The sequence below is a fragment of the Stenella coeruleoalba genome, assembly GCF_951394435.1.
Source record: "Stenella coeruleoalba genome assembly, chromosome: 7".
Lineage (NCBI taxonomy): Eukaryota > Metazoa > Chordata > Mammalia > Artiodactyla > Delphinidae > Stenella > Stenella coeruleoalba.
The window spans coordinates 110,635,590-110,663,033 of record NC_137153.1 but is presented as its reverse complement, the minus strand read 5'-3'; the positions used below and the strand labels follow the sequence as shown (position 1 = coordinate 110,663,033).

Below are 27,444 nucleotides of genomic sequence, written 5' to 3'. Positions count from 1 at the left end.
ATTCATAATTTTATAGATTATACTATATTTGAAGTTATTATAAAATATTGGCTACATTCCCCATGCTGTACAGTGTATGAAATAAACTACAACGATCTGTTGTGCAGCCTTATCGGTCTTGATCGCTCCCTGCTGTAGCCCCAAGCATATGACAGTAACTGGCATGTAGTAGGCAGCTAGGAATATAAATATTTGTGACTGAACAAATAGCCTGCAAGGAAGGCGGAGGCTACAGCCCACCTCCGCCTTTGACCCTGAGCCGGACAAGCAAGATTAGGCCTGGAAGTGAGTGAAACCAGGAAGCAAGAGGATGCTGGATGGAGGAAAGAGCACAGCTCTAGATTCAGCCAGACCTGGGTCCTAACCTGGCTCTGGCACGTGTGGAGCACGTCACTTAACCGCCCCAAGTCTCGGTATCCTTGGTTTTGAAACGTGGATTTACCACCTATTTCACACTGTTGGGTTGAAAATAAATGAGAATGAAATGTGTAAAATTGGCACAGAGTAAATGCTCTCCGCCCCAGATGCCTTTCATCTCTGTTGTATGCTCAGTAAGGGAGGAAGTTGTTTTAATCAGATGGTGGGAACTGAACACTACATTTCCTGGGGCTGGGGAGTTGTGCATTTTAGGAGAGCAGCCTGGAAAAAGCAATTCCTAACCCACAGGATCGGCGGTGGGGAGGGGGGAATGAAACATCAGCGGTGAAAGATCTAGACCATGACAGGCCCAGGGATCCCAGTGGAAAGTCTCCTGCTGCAAACCTCCAGCACATCTAGCCTGTGGCTAGGAGAAAGGTCACTTCCGTGTTACCTCTGCTTCTGGGGATGGTATCAAAAGCATAGCAGGCAATTTGGAAAAAGAACTTTATTCACTTCATGAAAAACAGCTGCCGTGAGTCAAGATCTGGACAAAGACAGAGCTCTGGTGGCTTCCAGTCAATGGCCTGGAAAAAGCCACCTGTTCTCTCTATAGCCTCGGACCAGGGTCTCAGTTGGGGTCCCAAGCAGAACACCCCACCTCCTTGCCTCCTCTGTGCAGACACAGATTCAGGCAATGCATTCTCATTAGACATTAGATTCCCCTGCTCTGTGGATGTCTCACTGAACAGGAAAATGAATCATCAATGCTCCAGACATTCAGGACAGGACAGATCTATAGCACACCAGCTACTGTTCTGGATCAGCAACCAGGAACACCACATTCTGAATAACCAATCAGAAAGTCAACACTCCGGAGGACCACCCAGAATTCTAGAATGCAAAATAAGAACCCCTTAACTTTCTAGATGATTCCATCAGAAGTCCCATATTTTAGAATGCCTGTATTCTGGATCAGCCAGAAATCTGACATTCTAGGTGATCAACCGGAAACCAGTGTTCTGGCATTCCGAAGGAGAACCACTCCTCACTTTCTAGATGGCTCACCAGGAATTCAGCATTCTAGATCGACAAACAAAACCACAGTGTTCCAGATCGTGGTGAGAGACCCAGAGTTCTAAACGTCCACCCTGATGCTCTCAACACCAAATCAGAAACCCAACATTGAAGATCATCAACCCTGGCCTCAGCATTCTGGAATGATGAGCAGTAAGCTCTACCCTCCAGAATGCTGCTGCCTTGGCCCCTCAGAGCTCTGTGGATGGCCGCCCCACTCCAGGCCCATCCTCCTGGCGGGGGTCCGGCACGTGGAAGGAGACGTAGGGACAAGTCTTGGTGTTGAGGCAAACCAGCTTCCTCAGCGTGGCCGTCTTGACAAGGTTGAAACCCATCTCACCGCCAAATGTGCTCGATTTCCAGTACTCTGGAGAACAGATAGGATTCCCTAAGAGGCCCTTAAGGGAAAAAGGAGCCCCAATTTCTATCATACTCTCCCCAAAGATGGAGTTTGGAGAGCACTTCTCAAGAAGCAGCCCTGGGTAGAGCTCCAAGGCATCGATGTCCCCATACAGCTCCTCCAAGTCAGCTGCCATCTCCTTCTCTCCTACAAGGGGGAGAAGCCAAAGTCAGAATCATGATGCCACCCATTACGGTTCATCTGGGCAGGGAACCTTCTAGGTCCACCTTTTTCTGGGGAGGAGAATGGACTTCAGAAGAGCACCTTGAGCAGATGAGCACATGCCCTAAGATCTGGCCCGGCTCACCGACCCTGCTCCAGGGCTGCATCTAGGGAAGGAATTTGCTACTGCAGATGGAGTCAAGGGCCTGGATCTGCCACCAAACAGCGTGTGACCTTGGGCAACTCACCCCACTTCTCTGTGCCCTAATTACCTGATCATTACACCAGGCAGAAGCTACCTATCTTGTTTCCTTCACAGGCAGGTTTCAAGGGGCCTTATCCTGGCCCAAGACCCTGCGCTCTACTGGAGCTCAGAGATGCAATGTCACTTGTCCAAGATCACAGAGAGACTTAGCGACAATGTTCTTCCTGTCTCTCTGGACTGTCATGGGAGACAGACATGGAGTGTCCCTACCTGTCTCCTCAAGTCCACCCTCCACAGGGTACCAGTACACAGTCAGATGTCATGTCACACTCTGGTCAAAACCTTTCAGTGGCACCCCCATTGTCTGGGACAGGGGTCCCCAAACTTGGCTGCCCAACAACTGGGGATCTTGAACAACAAATATATATATATATGACATATAGACATATATGTTACATATATTTATTATATATATATTATACAATTTGTGTTTTTTATATATATATACCCTTACATATACATACATATGTATACACATACATATATGTATATATATATATACATATATATATATATGTATATATATATATATATATACATACATACAGATTCTTGGGTACCTCCTACGTCTACTGAATCAGAATCTCTGGAAGAGCCATCTCAGATTTGGTATTTTTAATTAGTTTTCTAAGTGATTCTCAGGTAGCTGCCCATAAATGGGACTTAGGAACCACTAGACAGAATAAAACCCAAAATCTTAGCGTAGAATCCAAGATTCCACACAATCTGAGCCAGCCTCCTATCACTAACCTCCACCCAGCCACACCTAGGACTGTTCTCCTGAATAGGCTCACTTCTTTTTTTTTTAGGCTCGTTCTTTTTAACCCCTGTGCCTTTGCACTTTCTGTTCCTCCACCTAGAATGTTCTTCCCTCTATCCCTCACCTGGAAAATCCCTTTTTTTTTCTTTTTTGGCTGTGCCACGTCTGTGCCCCCTGCAGTGGAAGTGCAGAGTCTTAACCACTGGACCGCCAGGGAAGTCACGGAAAATCCCTTTTTATCCTTCAAACCCAGCTGAGAAGCCACCTTCCCTCCCCAAGCAGAGTCATCTGCCATCCCTCGCCACCCCTGGCACCGTGCTCCCACACCCCTCAAATCCCACAGTCACAGTGCTGGCCATACGGATCACCCCGTTCTGTTTCCTCAACGTCTCCTTCACTTCAGCTCAAGCCCCTCGAGGGCAGGAGCCGTGGCCGGGAAACAGCTGCTCACCTGTGAGCTCCTGGAAAGAGGTGTAGGGCTTCATGCCAAACCTCTTGCGGTACTCATTGAAGGGCTGCAGCCGCAACTCTCTCGATTCCTTGATGACTTCCACAGCCACGTATAGGACATGGTGGTCTGTGTTCCTACCCCCGCCGATCTGCCAAGAGATAAACGCAGCTGTGGTCTGAGAGCCAGGCCACATTGTCCTGGAGAAGGAATTCAGGTCAGGAGTCCTTTCTGAGCAGAAAGGATGGCTCAGCCTAGCGGCCACCAGACTGGCAACCCAGTCCCTGAGCCTCAGGGACCCCTCTGAGGCTCAGCTTCCTCATCTTTAGAGTGTGGAGTGGGCCAGGAGGACTTCTCTAGTCGCTCACCAGACACACTGTTCCCCAGCCCTTTGAATTTAGGTGAGAACCCACAACATTCTGTTAAGGAAGGTTCTGGAACTATTAGGTTCAGCAACTAGGACTCTGCAGAGGAGATGGCCAGCACAGCCACAGTCCAGAACTCAAGCAGAGGGGACTGGCATTTCAGATCTGGAAATAAAAGGCAGAAAGGTTTCTGAGCTTTCAAGTGATGGAGACAGACGGATGGACAAATGTTAGTTTGAGGGGCCAAAACTTTATGGCTTTCCTAGGATATTTTTTAAACTCTACCTGGCAGAACTGACATGTGTCTGTCACTCTCCAAATCAGTTTTTATCATAGAACAAAGACGTTTAATCTTTTAATGGATTCTGCTAAGGAACCTATTTCTATTGCTTTCCATTCTCTATATCACAGAATTGAGATTAAATAAAATTTACTGAGCATCTAGTATGAAAAAGTGAATCCCAGGGACTTCCCTGGTGGCACAGTGGTTAAGAATCCGCCTGCCAATGCAGGGCACGTGGGTTCGAGCCCTGGTCCGGGAAGATCCCACATGCCGCGGAGCAGCTAAACCCTTGCGCCACAACTACTGAGCCTGCGCTTTAGAGCCCGCAAGCCACAACTGCTGAGCCCACGTGCCACAGCTACTGAAGCCTATGTGCCTAGAGCCCGTGCTGCACAACAAGAGAAGCCACCGCAAAAAGAAGCCTGCGCACCACAACGAAGAGTAGCCCCCACTCGTCTCAACTAGATAAAGCCCGCGTGCAGCAACAAAGACCCAACACAGCCAAAAGTAAGTAAATAAACAAATTAAAAAAAAAAATTGAACCCCTAGTAACCGGCCACCACTAGAAAAGAGAAACTGAGCTAGAAGGTAGGAACACAGAGTATCAAGTCACTCCATTCAGACCAGATAAAGCTACACACAGAGACAGGTGATTATATCTGTTTCTCTTTCTTTCTGCCAAGCCTCCTGGGAGAGGAATTGTTGTGAGCTAGCAGGGAGGGAACTAAAATCTTGCTATGAAAAGTGTAATATATAAACACATTTAGTTTAACTAAACTTGTAGTTTTACTTTAAGACCAAGGCGGTGGCGTAATATATCCTGTGAAGGGAGGGAAATAGGGTTCAAAGCCCAAGTAACCTGGTGAGATGAAGGCTCCAGAGGGAATTCCCTGGTAGCCCAGTGGTTAGGACTCTGAGCCTTCACTGCCAAGGGCACGGGTTCAATCCCTGGTCGGGGAACTAAGATCTCACAAGCCACACAGCACAGCCAAAAAAAAAAATAAGGCTCCAGAAAAAAAAAATCGGATTCATAACTGTTAAGGAGCATAGGTCTACTACTATACAGCACAGGGAACTCTGCTCAATAGTATGTAACAACCTGAATGGGAAAAACATTTGAAAAAGAATAGATACATGTATATGTATAACTGAATCACTGTGCTGTACCCCTGAAACTATCACAACATTGTCAATCGTCTCTACTCCAATATAAAATAAAAAGTTTAAAAAGATATTCTTAATGCAAAAGAATTGTCAAAAAAAAAAAAAAGGAGCATACATCTAAAGAAAGATCTATTGCTCAGGGTGAACTGCTAATGCTAATGCTAAAGAAAGAGTTCTGTTTGGGCAGAACAAGGACAATTGGGTGAGAAAGAGGAAAAGCATAGTTGGGTGAAGTTGTACACCCCGGGGCAAAGCCAGAGGGGGCTGGTGCCAATCTCAGCTGAACCATTTACAAGCTGTGGGGCCATTGTGGATTGACTTGCCTGTATCCGTGTTGGAGTCCTAACCCCCAGCACCTGTGAATGTGACCTTATTTGCAAATACATGTAATCAAGGTCATACTCCACTAGGGTGGCCCCAGATCCAATGACTGGCGTCCTGATAAGGAGGAAAGAGAGACACAGGGAGAGCACCATGCTGGAGTGATGCTTCTGCAAGCCAAGGTACCCCAGGGACTGTCAGCCATCACCAGAGATGAGAGAAAGGGAGGGAACAGATTCTCCCCTGGAGCCTTCAGCAAGAGGACGGCCCTGCCGACACCTTGCTTTTGGACTTCTAGCCTCCAGAACTGTGCAACAATAAATTTCTGATTGGTATTAATACCATCTGGGGGAGTTAACTACAAGGGCTTTCTAGAGAAATGTTTGAGGATCGATCTTTTTCACGGCCTAGATGTTAGTAATGTGTAGTAAACGTTTAATGGGTGCTTGGACAGATCAATGAATAAATGAATAAAAGGTGATACTTCTCAGGTGTAAGGTGGGAATATTTCTTTCCTTTTCTGGATGTTTCTTTGTCTATGGAGGAAACCCCAGTAGCCTAACACTCTTAGCATCTTTTGCCAACCTCTCCCCCTCCCTCCTTATTAGAAGACGAGGAGTAACTTAGTATTATCGGTGAGTTTGAGCACAGTAACTAGGCATGCGTTGTTCAAGCTGTCCTCTCTACCGCTCTTGAATTCAGTTGACACCAGGGAGTATGTTTTCTCTCATACTCCTTGTTCTGGGGGGACGGGAGGATGTTGGGAGAGACCTTCCTTGTTTCCATGCTTCCACATCTTGGTAGCCGAGTTTGTCTATTTGGGGGTTTATTATTAAAAAGCCTGCTTTAGGTTTTCTAGAATCAGCTTTATCAGTAATAGAGGTGATATTTTGAACTTCCAAAAAAAGAAAAAAGAAAAAGAATAAATGTCTGCTGCTGAAAACCCCCTGGTTTGTGTTCCTTTTGCAGCCCTAGGAAACAAATACAGGGACTGTAGGCAAACGACTTATGCTAATCCTCTGTTTCTTCATACGCAGCAATGAGGAAGGTAGAAGCATCAGTCTGATATGCTTGTGAAATAAGCACGTGGTGAAATAACCGAGATAAAGATACAAAGCAGTTATCACTGGTCACACGGTAACCCCGAGATGGAACCAGGGTGGGGATTATCAGGGGAGGCCCTGTCTTATCACTTCTCACACGCTCTTTGATATCCTGAGAATCCACACACTTCTGTGACCCTTCTGCCTGGTACCGGGAAATACCAGGGCTTTTCACACACGTCACCAGGGACATTGCTTGAAAATTCTTTGGAAACCATGAAGCCCCGCACACGAGTTATTGTCTCTGTTCATGTCTGTGTCCCCACGAAGAACAGAGGCCGTAAACCAGCCAGCAGCTGCCCGTTGGCGGCAGCATATGCTAAGTGCAATCAAATTACCAGGGGGAAACCTAAATCCATATGGTGCCACAACTTCATGGTAGGGCTGAGGGGAGCTAGGGAAGGAGATGGGAGCCTCCAAACATGGGGAAGGGAAGATTTCGGAGGAAATTAGTTAGAAATTCCAGAGGGAAAGGCTGTATTATTTTGCTAGGGCTGCCATACCAAAGTGCCTAGGTGGCTTAAACAGCAGAAATTTATTTCCTCACAGTTTTGAAGGCTGGAAGTCCAAGATCAAGGAGTGGGCAGGGTTGGTTTCATTCTGAGGCCTCTCTCCCTGGCTTAGAGATGGCCAACTTTCCCCTATGTTTTTCCTCTATGCACATCTGTATCCTAATCTCTTCTTCTTATAAGGACGCCAGTCATAGTAGGGCTCACCCAATGACCCCATTTACCTTAATGAACTCTTTAAAGACCCTAGCTCCAAATACAGTCACATTCTGAGGTATTGGAGGTTAGGACTTCAACATGGGAATTTGGGGCAGGGGGCAATTCAGCCCATAACAGAGGCCTCTAATGTAATAAAGACCTACTATGTGCAGGCACTTTTGCATATATTGCCATACCCTGAATGTCTTCCTGGTCCTCAGATTGCCATGCCCTCTGACCTCTGGGCCCTTGCCATGCCCTCTGACCTCTGGGCCCTTGCCATGCTGTCCCCTCCATCTGGAACACAGAGACCCCGGGCCACGGACGCTACCTCTTGCCCTGGGAGACCCCTATCCATTGTTGGGATCTCTGCTCAAACATCACTTCCTTATCCACAATCCGCAACTCTGGGCCAGAAGCCCTTCTCTGAGTTCCCAGAGCATGGTGGGCTTTCTATATTGTGGTTCTTAACATGCTCTTATAATTCTGAAAACATCAGAAAAGCCCTTGGTACAGTGCCTAACATGTAGTAAGTGCTCAAACGATGTTAGCTGTCACACGACTGTCGTTCCTTTCTCGGGTGTACGCACCAAAAATACAAGGACCCAAGAATCACATTGACCCGGTTCACCTCTGTATCCCCAGCATCTGCAGTAACGCCTGGTATCATTGAATGAACGAAAGAACAACAGAATGAATGAAGGAATGATCACCAACTCTCGGTAGGGGTGACACTCTCCCCCTTTCACAGAAAACTGGGGTTTGGATCCCAGAGCCCAGCGGCCCTCCCCAGCGCTCCTCTGAGGCTCACCTGGCCCGCGGGCTGGCGAGAGAAGGCGTCCACCAGGGCCTCGACCCCGTAGTCCACCAGCATGGAGGTGTTGAACAGGAACTGCTCATAGCTGTAGTTCTGGGGGCCCACCCGGAAGGAGTCGGGCATGAGCGGGTGCCAGTGGTAGAGGTGATTGAACTCCATGGCAATTCGGTTACGGTACTGGAACTGGGTGCCTAACAGCAGCTCTGGGTCAAACTTGAGCTGCAGGAAGTAGCCACTCAGCTGCTGCACGTACTCCTCGATCACAATCTTGATGGTCTCGCCTGGGACGAAGGATGGGGAATGAGGTCAACAGAGCACAGGGACTTAGCCACCAGGCTTGGGAAGTGGGCCAGTTCATGCAAAGGGCTTGCTTTGGCCTCTTTATCATTGTAATGGTTGTTTGATTTTATTTGGCCACTTTCACTTTGCCTGTTTGTCACGGGGCGTGAAAATGGAACTTTCTGTCTCAGGCCGCATTGATGTCCCAAGACAGGAGCCACCTGCTAGTCCCATGTTCCCTGGGGAGGTCACAGGCCGGGCTGAGCAGGACACGCAAAGGAAGTATCTGAGGATGGGTTTTCTGACCCTCTGGTGGCCACCTTCCCACAGCCCATTAAAAGAGGCTGGAGACACCACAAAAGGTGGGCACGTAGAGATGAACTTAGTGAGGGAATCTCAGCCTGCCTAAGATGATGGGGGTGAGGGGAGCTCCCAAGAGACCATTCTAAGAGCTGCAGCAGCAAACAAGGGACACTGGAGACATCAGTGAATCTTGTCCCACATATAACCCTCCTGTCTTCCTATGTGTCAAATTCCTCTGCCCCCTCAGGAACAAGCTGCAGAGCAAAGAGCCAGGGAAGACACGAAAGGAACATCCATAACACAGTGAAAGCTGGCCAGCGAGATAGCAGAAGAAACCGGTATTTTGGCCAACTAACCACTAGACAAATTGACTTGTAGCAAATTGACCTGGAGCCACTGGAACTGCAATCAGCAGACCTGGGTTTAAATCTTGGCTTCACCCTTTCTAGCCACCCAAGCTGGGGCTGTGCTACTTACTCTCTCTGAAGCTCACTCTCCTTATCTGTAAAATGTGTACTAGAATCATACCAGTATAACAGTATTCACAGGGTTCCTGAGAGGAGCAGACAATGAATGCATCTGAACCGCTTGGTACAGGGCCTGGCATAACATGGAGGGTCAATACGTGTAGAAGTGGGAACACTACGTGGAGGTGTGAGGGGAGAATCCCCTCCCCATACGCACACGTCACAAGAGAGTAGATTAAGGCTCACACCCCGTCCCCACTCAGGAAAGCACTCCCCTCAAGATGTGGTGGAAGCAGCATAAACTCTGGTGGCAGCCAGACCTGGTTCAAGTCTCTCTGCACTGAATGGCCTTGGAGAATTCACTTACCCTCTCTGCCTCTTAATCTTCACAACAAAGGGTAATCCTATCTGGGTCATAAGGCTGTCGGGGAGGGTTGAATGAAGCACTGGAGGTGCAGGGCCCTAGGAGTCCCGCCTCTGGCCACAGCTTCATCACCAGTCAGTATGCTGGGCAGCCTGCAGACACAGACTTGCCCTCTCTGATCAAATTCTCTATAATACTGGGACTTCTCCATTGTAAAGCAATTATACTCCAATAAAGATGTTAAGAAAAAAAAAAAAAATACTGGGACTTCTGAACCAGCCCCTTCTTGTTCTTTAGGCCGTTCCTAACCCCAGTGCATGGCTCTTCCGGGCACCAATGAATCAGGCAATATAATTGGGAACAGTCACGCCCAGTGACGCTGAGGCGGGGGCAGAGGCTCACTGGTGACACAGAGTGAATATGGTCTGGACAGGGGTGTCGGGGGCCAAGCTCCCAGGCCAAAAACCATCTGACATTTTAGGCTGCAGGCTCACCCCTGTAGGGGACACAAAAATATCTTGTCCCTGAGGCACCCAGAAGCTACCAACCTCCAGGAAGGCAGATGCATGCAGGGCAGGAAACGTAAGGATTCCCGAAGCCCAGGCAAGCTGGGGTATTTGCTGAGGATGCCTCTGAGTGCTCCTGGGATGATGGGGAAACTGAGATTTGGGGTGGCTAATCAGATTTGCTGCTAGTCACCCAGCTACTAATCAGCTACCGCAGCCCTCCGTTTTCTGAAGGCCTACTATGTGCTAAGTACTTTCCCATTCATCATCTCAACAAATCCTTACCACTGTCATTATTCCCAATGTATAGATTTGGAAAGTGAGGCTCACACAGGGGAAGGACCCTGTTCAGAATTCGAATCTCTCTGTCCCCAAACCCTCCACTCCGCTTCTCAGGACAGAGGGCGTGACCTTCCAGGACAAGGCTGGCTTGGAGTCCTCACCGATGAGGATGAGGCGGGCCGTCTGGAAGAGCTGCTCATCGCCCCAGGTGGGGTGCTCAGCCTTCAGCAGGTCACACACTCGGTTGTGCTCACGCAACCAGAGCGTGGCGTAGAGCATGAGCCCCGGAAGCAGCCCAAACACCTCCTGGCCCACTGCCATCTGGCTCTGGGGCGGGATGCCCCGGGGGTAGTGCATCAGCACGGGCGCCTCTTCCACCGATGGCGGGTACATCTCTCCGTCCAGCACCTGCAGGATGGGGCCACCTGGTAACCTGGGGAGGGGCCGGGTGCCTGCAGCTGCGCAGCTGACAGCCTTCCACTCCTACTGACAGCTGCCCGTAACGCGCAGGGTGGCCGCCCGGCCTCCCTGACCAAGGCCTGTGGATTCTACCTCCTAAAGTGAGTCCCTTTCTCTCTCCCCTCTGCCGCCACCCTCTTCCAACCCACCCTCATCTTCCACCCTGACTCCCCTCGTAAGTAACTCCATCCCCCCAGACAGTCCGTTCTCGGCTCTGCAGCCAGAGCAATCCTTTAAAACACCCAAATCGAGCATCACACCCTGGCTTAAAACCCTTCCAAGTCCTCTCTCTGCTCTTGGCAGAAATCAGAAATCCTTAACGCGACCCTCGCTCATCGGGAATCACTCAGGTGTCCAGCAGCATCTCCCTCATTTTCCTTCCTTGAATTCACTCAAGCTGACTTGCCCTCTCCAGCCTTGATGCCTGATACCCTGGCCTGTCCTGTGCCCTTCTTGGCCTCCCTAACTTCTCATCATCATTCATGCAACTCTTGGTTTATTCGTACTTCCTAAGGAAGCCTTCCCCATCCTCTGCACACTCTCGTGGCTTCTCCCTGGTGGCAGCTATCACAAGTGTAATTAATTATATGGCAGTGTTGTCATTCACTCAATAAATGTCCACCGAGGACCTACCATATGCTAGATACTGTTCTTAGCCCAAAAGATTCAGCAATGAACTTTCTGTCTTGGTTTTTGTTTGTTTAGATTTGCATGGTCCAGTATGGTAGCCACTAGCTACGTGCAGCTACTAAGCTCTAGAAACGTGGTCGGTGTGAATGAGGAACTGGATTTTTAATTTGATTTTCTTTAGATTTAAATTTTAAAACAGATACCTCAGCTATTGGGAAGTCGTTATGCTTAGAACAACTTGGGCATGTGAATCTACTTTCTCAACTGTAAATTTTATGAAATCTACACGCAGATCAGAATCTCCAACGAAAATCTGGCATCCAAATTGAGATGTGCTGTAAGTGTAAGATACAGGTCAGATTCTGAAGATTTAGCACAAACAGTGAGATAGTTTATGGACAATTTTTGTGTTGATTACATGTTGAAATGATAAGATTCTGGATATATTGGGTTAAGTTAAAAATATATTATTAAAATCAATGTTGCCTGTTGCTTTTTACCTTTTTTAATGTGGCCACTAGAAAAATCCAGATAACTTAGATGTGGCTCACAGCAATGAAATAGGGCAAATGATACCTATTTCATGCAGCGGATATGAGAAGTGCATGAGATAATTACCTATGTGGCTCTAGCAACACTGAACAGTGCGAGTTCAGACGAAAAGTCCTCATGGAACTAGCACCCTACTGTTTGTGTCTGTGGTCCCTGAGGAGCTCGAGGGTAGGGCCCATAACTATCACGGCCACTGCTCCCCTGTGCCAGGCACATCATAGTGCCCAATGAATATTGTAGAATAATTAAATGAATAAATGCAGGCTGGAAATGGTCATCTCCTGTGGAGCCCCAGAACCCACCTCCCAGGAGAACATGAGAGGCTACGTCTGCTCCTTGTCTGCATCTCTCGCCTGGCACCCTTTCCCAGGGTTTGCTGTCTCTCCTCCGACCACACACCTCCAACTTCTGCAGCTGGCCATCTCAGGACACCCTGGAGGCCCCCACCAACAGCTTCTGCCAGGGAAGACTGTGGAAGGTTCTTCCCAACGCCCCATCCCAAGACCCAGTGCTACCTGGTACTTGAGTTTCCCATCCTTAAAGAGCCGCAGGTGATACTGACGTTCCAGATTGTCTCCATAAATGTGGCCAAGGTCGACCTGAAGACAGAGAGAGGGTCCACTCAGACCTCTGGGTCCTGCCCCACCTGTAACAGCCTCCATGTGCCAAGTGCAGCCCAGAGAAGTCCCGAGCCCCTCCCAGGTACTCACCCCATGGCCCAAAGCCTTGGTGAAGCCAGGACCCATCTTGCCAGAAGTTTTGAAGAACTGATGTGTGAAGTGTTGCGCAAAGAAGGCAAACATGAGGTTGCTGCCTTGGGGGTCAGGGATGAACTTCCTCCTAAGCAGGAAGTGACGGCTCAGGAGCTCGGCATCGGGCAACTGCTTCTTCCCTGGTTGGGGAGGTGGGAAAGAGCAGTAGCTGCTTCCGGTCTCGATCTTCCTGCCTCAGGGCCTTCCAGGCTCGCCAGACCGAACTGGTCCACGCAGGAAGCCCAGAGTGGCCTCCGCAGGACCACCTCCCTCCCACTTGATGGCCCCTTGCACCTTCTCTACCAAAAGACTCTAGAAGCATTTATGGGTGAAATGGCATGATATCTGGAATCTGTTTTTAAAAACTCCATAAAAAGTAAGGTGAGAGGGGATAGATGAAATAACATTGGCAAATTGCGGACAAATCTTGAAACCCAGAGATGGATACAGAGGACTTTCTTATACTTTTCTCTCAACTTTTGTGTGTGTTTGCTACTTTGTACAAGTTAACCCTCCTCCCCCTAAAAAAGAAAGAGAAAACACACAAACAGAAGACCTTGGACTCCCCAGCCGTGGAGCAAGGTAGCCTGTGTCTGAAATGGGTTACACCATTTACTAACTGTGTGAACATGGAGAAGTCATCCCATCTTTCTGACCCTCAATTTCTTCTTCTATAATAGAGGGCAAATGACATCTATTTTATGCAGTGGATTTGAGGAGTGCCGATGTAACCGGCAGAAAACTGGTGAGATGGAATCTTTTAAACCAAGGGTCAGCGAACTTTTTCTGTACAAGTCCAGATAGTCAATATCTTAGGCTCTGCCAACATGTGGTCTCTGTCGCATCGGCTCAGCTTGGCTGATACGGCAGGAAAGCAGCCACAGGTGATACCTAAGGAATGTGACTGTATTGTCCTTTGTGTACTTGAAACTGAATTGATGGCTCTAAACTGAGTAAACCCCCCTGTCTGAAGACAATCACAGGAGCGGATAAGGAAGAAGGTCTTGGGAAGAAGACCCCTGCCAACGAGACCAAGTGGGGGTCTTGAACAACTAAAGAAAAAATTTGACTTTATGTGTAAACTGCGCCGATGAAGCGCATAAGACTGTTTACATTAGTAAAGACCCGAACTCAGAGTTAGCAGCCAGTAAAGAGCTCACTATTCTTTCCTTCCTCCATTTCAACTTTAAAGTCACCCCCATCCCAGCAGGATCCCACCCGTCTAGTAGACAAGGTTCAGGCAAAGAGGCACCCTGGAAATATGGAAGCACTAGTCTGACTCTGCCGCTGACCTCAGGCAAGAACCCTCCACAACCTCTTCCTGTCCTCATCCCTGGTTCTGGATATGCATATGTCTTGCCTTGGTCCACCCATCTGTGAAATGGGTCAGTAACTGCTCTTCTGCTTGTTTTTTCCCAAACAGAAGAACTAAGCATTTCCTGTGACACAGCCCAGGCCCAGCCCCCTCACCCCATCGCCATTACCTTTGGTCCCCATGGGCGTGGGACAGTCTTGGGGCACAGAGGGCAGAACACGCGTGTAGTAGCTCACGTTGGAGAAGGATTCCCAGCTGATGTAGTCATGTGCTGCATTGTAGGTGGGGGGGCTGGGGATGAGGTTGGAACGCGCTGCAGAGGGCGAAAATAATAGTGACAAGGGGTTCCTGCCCCCAGTTACACACCCCCTTCCCCGCCTCTTCTTGGGTTGCTCTATTTTTGGTCCCCCCATGCGGCCAAAATCTTACTTCCCCGACCAGGGATTGAACCCGCACCTCAGCGGTGAAAGCACGGAGTTCTACCCACTGGACGGCCAGGGAATTCCTTGGGTTGTTCTTTTTTTATTTGGCACCCTAGAAGCCCCCCGCCCCCAACCCCTGCCCTTATCATATGCCAAGAATTCCAGGAAGTGGCAGGATTTCTTGCTCCCCTAGATTAGGAGGGCCCCGCCCCCACCCACCTATGAGTATCAGACGCATGAGCATGTCCCGGATGTAGGTGGCATTGACAAACTCCCAGAACCAGCGGCCATGCGTCAGCAGGAAGTGGAGGAAAGAGGGGCTGGGCCGCAAAGTAGTCCGGAGCCAGGTCCATAGCTCAGCTGTGAGGGCAGTGGGAGCCGTTCAGTCAGGCCCTCCTGGCAGGACCAGAAGCAGCCAGAGGAAGATGGGAACGGGGGACGAGGGCCAGGATGGAACAGGGTAGAACCTCTGGGGCAGGGGTAAGGATGGAACCTTGGGAGTGATGGCACGTGACAGAACCAGAACCAGACCTGAGGACAGGAGACAGGACCAGGGACTGAGGTCAGTAAGGCCGGAGCTGGGCAGTGAAAACTCACTACAGAGCCCGGAAGCGGGGAGTGGGTTGTGCCAGGAGTGAGGGCTTGGGCTGGAGCCAGGTCAGGGGCAGTGTCAGAGGTCAAAGGCAGGCAAGAAAAGAGAACAGGGCCACGGCCGGAGGCGAGGGTAGGAAATGGGGGTCTTGGAGGACGAGCCCAGGGGAGAAGGATTGGGGCTGGAGGCCCAGCTCACGGATGGTGCAGTTGGGGCCGGAATAGCCCGTGCGGGTGCAGTCGCACTGGTAGCGGTCAAAGCCGAAGCGGACACAGATACCCTGGTGCTGGCACGGATAGTAACAACAGGGGTTCACTGCGGGGAGAGACAGAGATCAGAGACCACTCCAGGGCGACCGCTCGTTGGGACCAGAGGCATGGAGTCCAGTCACAGCTCTCTCCTAACTTACTGGACTCCTGTGTTCCCCAAGGGTCCTCTCTGTCCCCACAGCTATGAACAGAAAGCCCCTGGCCCTTCCGTTTCCAGACCTTGCTCTGGGTTTCCAGTCTTCCCCACATCAGGCCACCAGGGGGAGTCCCCCCCTCCCTCCCTGCTGTCACCAAAGTGGGGCAGGAGAAGAGTCCAGGCCCCAGGCTGTGACATCAAAGGCTAGGAAACAGCTGATAAGACACTGCAGCCACCGGCTTTTCTAGAGCATTCACTTTCTGCCAAGTCAGAGCTCAGCACCAAGGGCAGAGTTTGTGGGGTTCAGTAAAGGGAAAAGGATAGGGGTTCTCAGACCAACCCCCAACCTCTGGGCATCAGGACCTTCCATTCCTTTATTTTTGCAGAAGGGAAGGAAGAGCAGGTATCACAACGTCCAGTTATAGGCAGATGGGGTGGGGTGACTGAGGCCCAATAAGGGGAAACCCAGATGGGTCACCCAGCAAGTGGCACCAGACCAACTGCCCATCCCTTCACTTCCACCCCACCCCCAGACACTCAGCCGTCAAGTCCAAGGAAAGACGTTTCCCAGAACCCAGAAGACAGAGAATGGGTTTGAGGGGAGTCTCAGCTCCCATCCTGACAGACCCAGCCCCAGCTCACATCAGGGTAGAGTATGGGCTCTAGGATCTTGAGGGAGGTCAGGCACCACGAGAACAGGAGAGATGTGGCCGGAAAACTCCCTGCAGAGGGTGAGTGGAGCTCTAGCATCACCCCCACCAACCCCCTGGAGAACCCCCCCCTGCAGGAAGTCCCTCCTTGTGTCTAACCCAGATCTCCCCAACCACAGCTTCAATGATTCTCCAACAGCAAGGTCAGAGTCTCCTTGGAGCTCCCTCTGCTCGTTCACAGCTCAGCGAGGGACACCGAGGCTTGGGAAGAGGTGGCGACTTGGCCAAGACCAAGGAACAGAGCCAGGCCTCCTGCAGACCCAGGGCGCCTGGCTCCCGGCAGCAGCTCCTTCCCTGGCCTTCCACAGAAACACCAGGTCCCTCCTGCAAACACACTTCCTTAACTGGGCTCAGAGCCAACGTTACAGGGAACTCTGATTCTTTGTGCATCTGATTATAGGAGGTCGAGAGGATAGCAACGGGAGGTGGGAGGCTGAGACGCCGCCGCAGGCTGACCACCTGCCATGGTTACAGGGCAGGACCCTCTGGTTTAGGGCCCCTCACATCGCAGAATCATGCAAACAGTCTTGCTTAGGCCCTGGCAACTCCCCACAGCCCCACAATAGCACCTCTGGGACCCTTGCAGGGTATAAAAAGAAGGAACCCACAGGAAGAAGTCTGAACAATAAGGCCTTATCAGACCAACGCAGGTGGACCGGCAGGTGGGGCCCAGGGCAGGGGCCTGGCAGGGGCCACAGGCCCAGAAACGCCAGGGAGCTCAGGCTCAGCCGTGCAGCGGGTTCAGGGACCTGGGATCTCATCGATCCCTCCTGCTCAGGACACTCTGCTGTTCTGCCCAGGAGCTCCCGCGGTGCCACACTGCCCAGCTCCCGACCCTGGCGCACCAGGCCCTCTGTCACAAACGGGTCGCCCTACCACTCAGCGGGCACAGGGGCTGAGGCGCGGCCCTTCTCTGGGCTGTCTCCCCATCCCTCCCCCAGCAGGGATCCCAAAAGGAACTCAGTTTGTGCTGTGGCAGCAGATCCCGCGACCCCAAAGCCGAAAGCTCTGCTCTGCTCCTTCCTTGACCCAGGCTGCGGCTCTGCCCTAGTAAATTTCCTCCGGATCTACCTGACCCTGCCCACTGCGCATGCACCAGAAAGCTGCCCCCTAAGTGTCCACACTCCGCCGCGCTCTCTCGCCCCTGCTCCACATTCCAGCTCGACCTGCTCTGCTCCACCACGAGCCTCCAAGGAAAAGGGCTTTCCCTGACTTTCTCCTCCCTCACAGAGGCCGTGCACACAGCTGGGGCTCAACCCATGTCCTGGAGAGATCCAGCCACCCAGGGAATCCAGATGCGGTGGCCAGAGCTTCAATGTTTGCGGAATTTAAACTGCAGCGAGGAGACCAGCCAGCCCAGGCTTGGCCAGAGGGACTCCCTGATCTCCCCAGCACCCCCACAGCTGGCTCTGAAGTCTGGCTTGAGGGCTTCAGCAGGCAGCAGAACTGTGTCCCCAGACGCAGAAGTTCCTGCCCGCATCCCTCTCCGTCTCCTGTCAGGAGAGTCTGTGTGCCGGGCGCGGGCAGAGGTCCCTCCCTCCCAGACCTGCTGCCCAACTTTCCCTCCCTCCTCTTCCGCGATCTTTCCATAAACACCGGCGGCCCCACGGCAGGGAAAGTTCTTCCCAGCAAGGATAGCAGCTGCCGCTGGCGGCCCCATGATGTCAGGATGGGCAGAGAGGAGACTAGGCGCTGCTTCCCCCGCTTCCCCGGGGAGGGGAGCCTAACCACAGCTGGACGGTCACGATGTGCCGGGAAGCCAGGGCTCTGGCTGACCCTCCAACCTTGCATATCTACCTCGTTTATCTGCTCAGCACTCCCTGGTGGGTGGGTGAGACTCCCCCTACCCCTGCCACCCCCACCCCCGCCCCAACCCTGCCACAGATGAGGAGGCGCGCCCAGGCCCCACTGCTTCAAAGCTGCAGAGCCAAGATGAACTCCCTTCTCTTCTCTGCCCTTCCTCCTCCTGGAGGTGCCCAGGCCTGGATTTGGGGAAGGGATGCAGAGGGAGAGTCACTTTGTCCCACAGGCTGGGGATGACCCCAGGTGAGATAGGTTTGTCACCTTTCCTTCAAGGTGGACCTGAAACCAGGACCCCAGAGGGAGCGCCATCCCCTACCTCGACCAGAGCTCTGGGAACTATTCACAAAGGAAGGCCTTCCTTCAGTCTAACTTAAATCCCACATGCTTTCATGTGCCCAGCGGAGGACACCCGGTATAATAAAACATCAAGAAAGAGAACTAGGGAGATGCAGACACAGAGTCTAAAGTGCCTGGAGTTCCCACACCCAGCACAGGGCGAGGCACCAAGTCGGTGCTGGGTGAAGCTTTATGGGAGAGTGACTACTCTTTATTGGCTGTGTGTCCTTGGGCAAGTACCCTGTACCCTTTGGGCCTTATTTTTCAGCGTTTTCCAGGAAGGGGAGGGAACAGACAGGCTCTAAGGAAAAACCTCCCTCTCTGCCTCCCCTTCTCTTCTCAACTCTGGGCGAAGCCAATCTATCTCCAAATATCTGGGTTATTTGCATCAATAGGATTCCCTAGCCCCATCAGCAGAGAACCCTGCAGCTTGCTCTCACTGCGTCTTCAAGCCAGCCCAGAGGTGGGGTTGACCAGCAAGCCCACACTGCACACATTCCCACCGATGAGGAACTGTTTAGGACTTCCCGGCTCCAGAACTTTCTGAGGACCTGGCAAGGAAATGTCCCCCAGCCCAGGAGTCAGGGCTCCAGGCACAGTGAGGGAACACCAAGTCGTCAGGACTTGGAAGCACCAGGCAGCAAGAGGGCCCATTAAAGAAGGAGGCTGGACTGAAATTCCCTAAGAATAATATTTAGAGAAGCTCCAGGAGCTTGGCAGCCAAAGAGAAAAAAAAAAAAAAGGGGGCCCTCACCAGCCAGACCTGGGCCCCAGGCCCTACACCCTACCAGGTCAGCGGCCAGCCGCCAGGCACCACCGCAGCGGGCCCCGATGGCTGGAAGAGGAAGTCCTCTCCCAGCCCACAGACTCCTCTGGTGCTGCAGATAGAAGGCTGCAGTCAGCAGGAAGGTTTGGCACAGGCGGGGTTCCTGCCCCACGTTCCAGGGTTAGCTGGCCTCAGGCCCCTCTGCCTGGCATGGAGCTCCGGTTGCCAGGTCATGCCCTATCCCTAGCCAAAGAGAGAGCACTAAGCCCAGTCCAGGAACTGGAGGGGATGAACTTGAGCATTAAGGAAGCCCTGGCACATCCCTGTCCTCCAAGCCGGACTCCACCTCGTCCGTCACAACAGAGGCAGAAGCAACATTCCCTCCCGCCACCTGCCCCCACGTAAGCTTGCAGCCCTTGTCTCCTGGGGGAATCAGCCTTTGCTGCTGCTCTGGGGACAAAACACAGGCTTTGGCTTTCCAGGGCAGACGTCTCCCCTGAATATCCAGGCATCTTGGACCTCAGTTCACCCAGAGGCGTGGAAATGGGAAGGCAGCCCAAACCTTCTGCCCCAAAACCCAACTGCTCCTCCGCTCTTTCCCTGACCCTTGCAGCGGCCTCCTTAACGGTTCCCCAGCCTCCAGCCTCACCTCCAAGTCATCCGCCCAATCTCACTCTTCTGTTCCCAGTTACCCTGAGGCCCCAGTCCCTCTCCTCATTCTGCATCTAAAGGCCCGTGTCCACCAGCAGCTGCCTCTGTCCTACTGCTCCCTGTGCGCCCTTCCACTCCCACAGTTCAGACCTTTAGGCTTCAGCTCATGCCCTTGCTTCTGCCAGGAAGACCCCTTCCAGAGTTTCATAGTAAAACCTCACAGGATTTCCACCAACTCACCACCTCCTTCGGGGTCCCGGTCAAACGTCACCACCTCCAAGAAGCCTCCCGAAATTCTTCACATGTAAGGGACGAGAGATAACTGCCCCCCACCCCCGAGCCCCACACACCCCTGTGCTTCCCTCAGTCATGGCCCTGACCCCCTTGGATGACAGTCTGTGGGCATTTCTATCTCCTCCACCAGACTGCGAGCTCCTCCCAGCTCTGTCTCCAGGCTGCAGCCAAAGACTGGCATAAAGCAACCCCCTGGGGATGTTTGTGGAGTGAAGAAAACAATTCTGTTTAAACACAATATAAAGATAAGTAGAAAAGGCTAAAAGCAAAATGGCACAGACCATGGCTCACTAAGTACTGGTAAACAGACACAGGAGGACAGGCAGGGTGAGCCCTGGGTACCCTGGGGGCCTGGATGGGGCTTCAGAGGAAGTGCTGGGCTGATCCAGGGGCTAACAAAAGGGGCCACTGGGTCAGCCTAGTCAGCCTCGGCTCTGCTACTGGGGTGTCAGACAAATGGGCTCACCCCTCTGGGCCTCAGAGTTCCTTTCTGTAGAATGGGACTAACATCTCCCTGGCAGGGCTGTTGTGAGCACCAACAACAGAGGTGCCCACAGCCTGGTTTTGTAAACTGTAAAGTGCTGGCCACGTGGGTCTTCCTCCTCTTCTTCCCACAAACTAGACCTTTGCTCGTGCCCAGCATCCTCCATCCTTTCCTTGACTCCCCAAATGCCATCCTCTCAAACCCTCTCCTCCAGGAAACCTGGTCTGATTACCAGTTCACACAGGTACCCTTTCTCTCTCCTCTGAGCATCACAACAGAAGGCTCAGATCCCCTCCCCACCATCCTCTGTTGACCCCATTTTGCAGATGGGAAATGGAGACACAGAGCTCACACAGCTATGTGATGAAGGAAGCTCTGTCCAGACCCTGCACAGACACACACACACACACGCGCACACACACACAAGCAGTAAGCTGGGGGAGGGAGGCCGTCTGAAGGAGGAACTGCAGTCCTTCACCTGGAACCTGGTACATGCATGGTGGAGGGGGAGGAAGGTGTGAATTTTACAGGACCTGACTTTCCCCATCTTCTTTGGGGTGATGAAACCAGGGTCCATTGGCAGGGGGTGAGAAGGGCAGGGAGGACTCTGAGGAAAGACCCTGAAAAATGCCTGGAGTCAGGTAGATCCAGCTTCCAGCCCTGAGCCCACCACGCACTGTGTGAGCTTGAGAGGGTTATAGCCCCCACCTGAGCCTCAGTTAACTCATCCGCCCAGTGGGGACCTCACAGGTGAGGATTTAAACCTCAGGGGAAGCAACCCAGCCCCGTAAGTGTATTTCCACCTCCACTCTCTCCGGAATGGCTGGTGTACCCCGGGTTCTCACCGAGGGAGATCTTCTCCACCGGGGCTGGGAATCCGGAAGGGTACCAGAAAGTTAGAGGCTGGAGAAAGAGAACCCGCCAGCCCGCCTTCCCCTGGAGCCTGCCGCTTCCTCCGAAAGTGGCCCGCAGGGGAAACAGCGGGATTGTTGGGGATGAGCTTGGACCGCTGGGGGCCCAGAACAGGTGAGGGCCTGGAGAGAGGCTGTCCCTTTTCCCAAAGCCGGCCCGAGATCCCAGTCTGCCCTTTCCCCCCGAAAAGAACCCAGTGGCGTCCTAGCCAAAGCCACACCCCCCGGGGGTCTGCAGAGAGCCCCCATCCCACCGACAGACTCAGCCCCCTCCCCACTCCCAGGCACCGCGAGTCGAAAAGGGGAAGCTGGGCCGGCCGGAGGGAAGAGGCGGGTGGGGGCCAGGCCAGGGACGCAGGACCTGGGGCTCTTCGGGGGCAGGAAAGGGGCCACCTACCCGGCGCGGGTGCCCCGGGGGTCGCAGGCAGGACGGGGGATGGCGGCAGCAGCAGCAGAAGCAGCGGGAACCGAAGCGAGACACTCCGCCCTGCAGAGGGAGAGAGATGAAGGGCTGAGCCTGGCATTCAAGGCTCCACCAGGAGGCAAAGGGGATTCTGGGGCCACCAGGGCCGGACTTACGGCTCATGGTGACGGCGGTTGATGGATGCGGGATGCGGACTGCCTGCTCCTTGGGTGCGTCTCTAACTGTGCCCTGGAGCTCTGGCCCGCCTGGCCCGCCCCTCCCCACCCATTCCCTGGCTCCACCTCTCTAGCCAGCTGTCACCTCGGCCTCCGCCCACTTACTTCCTCTGCTCCCGCTCCAGCCAAGCTATTTTATTAATTATTCTATGACGGACACTAAGGTGGTTTTTCACCCGAGATCCGTGAGACACTGGAGCCTTTAAAACCCAGTAGCACCAGAAGTGTGTCCATTTGGTTGATAAGAAACTGAGGCCCGGATATGGTGTGCCATGCTGAGGGCCCCCAGGGCTTCAGGGCAGAACGGCTGGTATCTCAGCCTAGAAACGTCCGCTCAGAACCACATAGCCTCCCCCCACCCCCACCGCTACCCCCAAGCGGAAGGAGGATGGAAAAGGAGCAGTCCAGGCGGGCCTGCACACAGTCTCCGGGGTGGGAAACCCACTACCCTCAGATCCAACAGGGAGGATGGGCTTCCGCCAAGGGCTGGGCTCTGCCCTCTAAGGTCCCGCGTCTCTGCCAGAGTCTCTACTGCCAGAATGAAGAGCACAGACTCCAAGTCCAGGAGACCTAATTCAAATCCAGCCTCTACAGCTTACTAGCTGTGTCTCCTTGGACCTGGTACTTAACCTCTCTGGTTCTCAGTATTCTCTTCTATAAGGCGTGGATGCTAATAAGACCCATCCCAGAGAACTGTTGTAAGATTCCGTAAGGTAATGCCCACAAACTCCCTGAGGCGGTGCCTAGCACAGAGTAGGTGATCTGTCATCAGGAGGCATTCTTTTCAAAGATCTCCTGACTCAGGTTCCAGGGTGGCCAGGGTGGAAGCTCCAGCTGGACTCACATCTATCTGCCTACTTTCTAGAATCCCAGCACTCAGCTCCTCTTTTTTTGTAGCTGGGGAAACTGATCTTCGAAGGGGGATGCGCCCTGGGTCACACAGGGTCTCCTGGTCCCCACATCCACAGATTTTCTCCCTCAGTTTCCCCCCCACACCCAGCCATCCTGTGGGCCCCAGAGAGTGGAAGGGCAGGCAGGAGGACTCAGAGGTCCGTATGTGGGCTCCCAGACATTCCTGGGTACAGAATGGGAACCGTGTGAGTTGGGAGAAGTGAGGCCTACTGGGGATCCCCTCCTACGGACCCACCCTAGCTGTTCACATGCTCCACTGGGACAAAAGCCAGCTGCCCCAAGGAGACAGAGCAAGCCAGGGCAGATGCGGGCGGGAGTGTAGCAAGTGGAGGGCCTGGGGCCCTGGGGTGCTGGGGAAGTCTGACCCACCACCCAGATCCAGAGCCCCTGGTGACTACCCAGGCAGGGCGAGGAGACATAAGGCATGGATATCAGCCAGAGGGATGGGGGCAGGGTGAGATTCGGGGGTCCAGTTACCCAGACTAAAGGGGGATTTCTGGTGATGAAAAAAGAAGAGTTTGGATGAGGCCCCATCTTCACTCCCAGGTCCTCCCTCCCTTCAGACCCTGAGCCCAGGCATTTCCCAGACCTGTACCTCCTGCTGACTGCTCACTCCCAAGCCACTCTCCTGAACTCAACAGCACCTGTGTGGCCCTGGCACTGAGAAAAAGAGCCTGCAAGTCAGAAGGACCAAGTTCAAGTCTCTCCCGCGGTTTGACCTCAGACAAGTGTCTGCACCTCTCTGAACTTCTGCTTTCCCATTTGAACAATGTAAAGATCAAATCAGATGGTTTCTGAGAACAGGCATGGAGGGATTGAGCCCTCACTGTGGCCAGGCTCTGTGACCAGTGCTGGAGATCTCGCAAAGGATGCAGTGAAGGAGAGGCCAGAGGCAAGATGGTAGACAGGGTGCCTGTGCAGCCCCCCAGGGACAGGACCGCACCAAGAGGGGGCATGGGGGAGGGGAAGACAAGAGAAATGGTGGCAAGAGCCTGGTGACCGATTGGCACTAGAGCTTCAGGGAAAAAGAGGTGTTCAGGAGGGCACCTAGGTTCCTGGCTTGATGCTGGTAATAATATGCAGGGAGGGAACGAGGGATGGGGCGCAGGCTGGGGTAGGCGGCATTCGAATTTGGACTCACGGGCTTCCCTCGTGGCGCAGTGGTTGAGAGTCCGCCTGCCGATGCAGGGGACACGGGTTCGTGCCCCGGTTCGGGAAGATCCCACATGCCGCGGAGCAGCTGGGCCCGCGAGCCATGGCCGCTGAGCCTGCGCGTCCGGAGCCTGTGCTTCGCAACAGGAGAGGCCACAACAGTGACAGGCCTGTGTACCGCAAAAAAAAAAAAAAAATTTGGACTCACTGTGTTTGGTCTCTCTCAGTGGCAGGGTCTGTATGCAGCTAGATACACAGAGAGGGGTCCAGGCCAGCCCTTGCCCCAGCCCTGGGAAAGGCCATAGCATAGGGTCACTTTCCCTGTCCGTTTACTCCAAAGCCTGTAGCTTCCATATCCAGGGAGTTTTCCTAACCCTCAGAATGGTGAACGTCGTCCATTCATTGCTCAAGGCCCGGCTCTGTGTCCCCAGGGAAGCATCCTCTGGCACACCTCTTCCTCTTTCTGTCCTCTGAGGAAACTCCTATGTCACCCCTGGTCACAGCGGGCAGCATGCTGGATTGTGTGGTCCCTCTCTCCCTAATTAGGCTGCAAGCATCTTGGTTAGTCACATATCCCCAGGGCAGAGTGCAAGGTCTGGCATATAGAAGGCACCCAGCAAATGCTGGTTCATTGAATAAAGAAGTGAACGAGTACCTGTATGAGTGACTGAATTCGTGAAAAAATATAGACCTTCTATGAGTGAGTAAGGGTCCAGGGCCAGCCTCATCAAGGTGACTGCCACCCCCATCCATCTGCTGTGACAACTACAAAAAGTGTCAGTACTCTGCCTCAGTTTCCCTGACCTTCCCAGCTGGGCCCTTGGCCAGCACCCTCAACACCCTCACAGGCCCAGCTCCACCCCAGGCCCTGAGCCCCTCCCAGCTAAGGTGGCCAGGACCCCCTTCCCTACACCCTGCTCCCCCCACCCAATCCCCCTGACATGGGGTGGGGTTTCCCTCTGCACACCCCCCCACCCTGGGCTCCACCCCAATCACATGCTCTCCTGGCAACTCTACTCAGGGAGTTGGATTTTAAAGCTCCTGGAACGCTCTCACCCCTGCTGTGTCCCACCCACTATTTGGAAATCTGGAGATGACTCTTACCTGAATCACTCGGGGGCCCAGCCCCACCCAGCCCCACCTCCGGAGGCAGCTTCACAGCCAGACAGGAAAGCTCTGGAATCAGCCCAACATCTCTTCAAATTCCCCTCCCCATTTCTGACCAGTTTTCAGTGTGACCTTAGGTAGCCAACTGCCCTTCTTGGGTCAGTTTCCCCATCTGTAAAATGGAGTTCATAATTCCATTCTCGTAAGAGTTACTGTGAGGACAAAATAAGATTACGTGCATGACTCTGAGCAAGATTATAGGCATGACCAACCTCCAGTAGGAACTCAATGTTAATTCTTTATCTGCTCTCCCTAACATTCCCTATCTGAGCAGGAGGGTTTCATGCAAAGTTCACGTCCTCTTCTTTACCTCCTCAGTGCCAGGCTGAGGTTGGGCATTGGTGGTAATAATAATGATGGTTAATATTTCGAGTACCTACTGCGGGCCAGGCAGCGTGCTGTGTATTTCACGTGCACTATCACATGTAATTTTCTCAACAGCCCTACACAGTATTATCACCTCCATTTTACAGAGAAAGAAACTGAGGCCCAGAGAGCTGACATGACTTATCCAAGGTTGCACAACTAGTAAGGGATAGGTTTCAAGGCCCAGTCCCTTTATTCTGAAATACCAGGTACCACATAACCTAAGCCCCAGCAGAGCTAGCCAGTGTTTGGAGTTAGTTAAGAAGAAATGGGACTTCCCTGGTGGCGCGGTGGTTAAGAATCCGCCTGCTAATGCAGGGGACACGGGTTTCAGCCCTGGTCCGGGAAGATCCCACATGCCGCGGAGCAACTAAGCCCGTGCACCACAACTACTGAGCCTGCACTCTAGAGCCCGCGAGCCACAACTACCGAGCCCGCACGCCTAGAGCCGGTGTTCAGCCACAAGAGAAGCCACCGCAGTGAGAAGCCTGCGCACCCCAACGAAGAGTAGCCCCCACTCGCCGCAACTAGAGGAAGCCCGTGCGCAGCAATGAAGACCCAATGCAGCCAAAATAAATAATTTTTTTTTAAAAAAGGAGGAAACAGAAATGCACTGTTGGGGGTGGCGGTGTGGGGCGTTGGATGGGACAGAGATGGGGGAGGCTAGGGGGTCCAATTTAAGCAGCATAATTCAGCTGAGAAGCTAAGCACCTAGAATCACAAAATGTTTTCACATCTCACATTGAAATCCTCACAACAGCTCCAAAAGGAAAGTATTAAGCATTATCCCCATTACGCAAAAGAGGAAACTGAGACACAAAGATTTCCCTAGACTGTGCGGTGAAGAGCACATGCTAAGGGGTTTTGGTGCAACGTCTCCTTTATAACTTATAACAGCTCCATGAGATAGATTCTCTTCTTGTCTCCGTTTTTGTAAACAGGAAAACTGACCGCTAAAGGCCACGGGCTAGCAGATGGCAGAGCTGGAATCAGAGCTCTGGTCTGTTTGATGTCAAGTCTACAGCGTAACTCCCTGCTGCACTCCATCCCTGGCTCTCTTGGATCCCAAGCCATCTGAGTAATCTTTGAGGATCAGACATCAGCTCCTGGGATCTGGGGGCCCAGACGCCTGTGACTGAAGAGCTGGAGGAGCTGGGGAAGAACCACTGTCTTGTGAAGGGACGATAAATGCCCCGGGGGTTGCTGGGGCGAGAAAATATCAGTCCCTGCGTCCCCCTCCTCCTCCACCACAGTTGAAGGGGAGCTGTTTCCATGGTCCTCCTTTGGTAGTGGCATACTCTCCTAGCTCTGCTGAGAACCATCAATAGCTCCCACGGTCCCCAGCCCTTAGCCTGGCCTTCACGTCTCCTCTTTCCCTGAGCAGCAGGACGTCATAGAAAGAGCCCTGGAATGGAGGCCCCGAAGGTGTGGTCCTTGGGCAAGTCACTCTTCTCCCTCCTGGACCTCAGTTTCCCAACTTACTAAATAAGCCTGTTGAATTAGGGGTGCTGAAGGAGGGGAACAGGGGTCTCGGAGTCAGGAGGCACTGGATTTGGAGCCCAGCTTCCATATTCAATATTGCGGCCAGTCATAGTCATCTCTGAGGTTCAGTTTCCTCATCTGGAAATGAGGACCATAATAATATCTATTCCCTGGGACCATTGTGAAGATAAAACCACTCAACTCACTCTCTGGC

At 52.6% G+C, this 27,444-nt stretch overlaps 1 protein-coding gene across 1 annotated transcript; it reads right to left on the bottom strand.

Annotated features, from left to right (window-relative positions):
* Window positions 1-979: 979 nt before the first annotated feature.
* PTGS1 (prostaglandin-endoperoxide synthase 1) lies at window positions 980-22,129 on the bottom strand. Its single transcript, XM_079927534.1, has 11 exons — window positions 22,092-22,129; window positions 21,910-21,999; window positions 15,351-15,467; window positions 14,780-14,920; window positions 14,308-14,451; window positions 12,782-12,963; window positions 12,587-12,670; window positions 10,592-10,838; window positions 8,224-8,510; window positions 3,473-3,620; window positions 980-1,981 (listed from the first exon to the last, which is right to left on the bottom strand). The coding sequence occupies exons 1-11, from the start codon at window positions 22,096-22,098 to the stop codon at window positions 1,626-1,628; spliced, it is 1,803 nt and encodes a 600-aa protein (XP_079783660.1). The 5' UTR covers window positions 22,099-22,129; the 3' UTR covers window positions 980-1,625.
* Between the last annotated feature and the right edge of the window lie 5,315 nt (window positions 22,130-27,444).

Coding starts and splice junctions, on each gene's coding strand:
- PTGS1 (XM_079927534.1), bottom strand. Junction 14,921..15,350: donor CGGCCCCAACTGCACCATCC/GTGAGCTGGGCC, acceptor CTGCCCTCACAG/CTGAGCTATGGACCTGGCTC. Junction 14,452..14,779: donor CATGCGTCTGATACTCATAG/GTGGGTGGGGGC, acceptor CGCCCTCTGCAG/CGCGTTCCAACCTCATCCCC.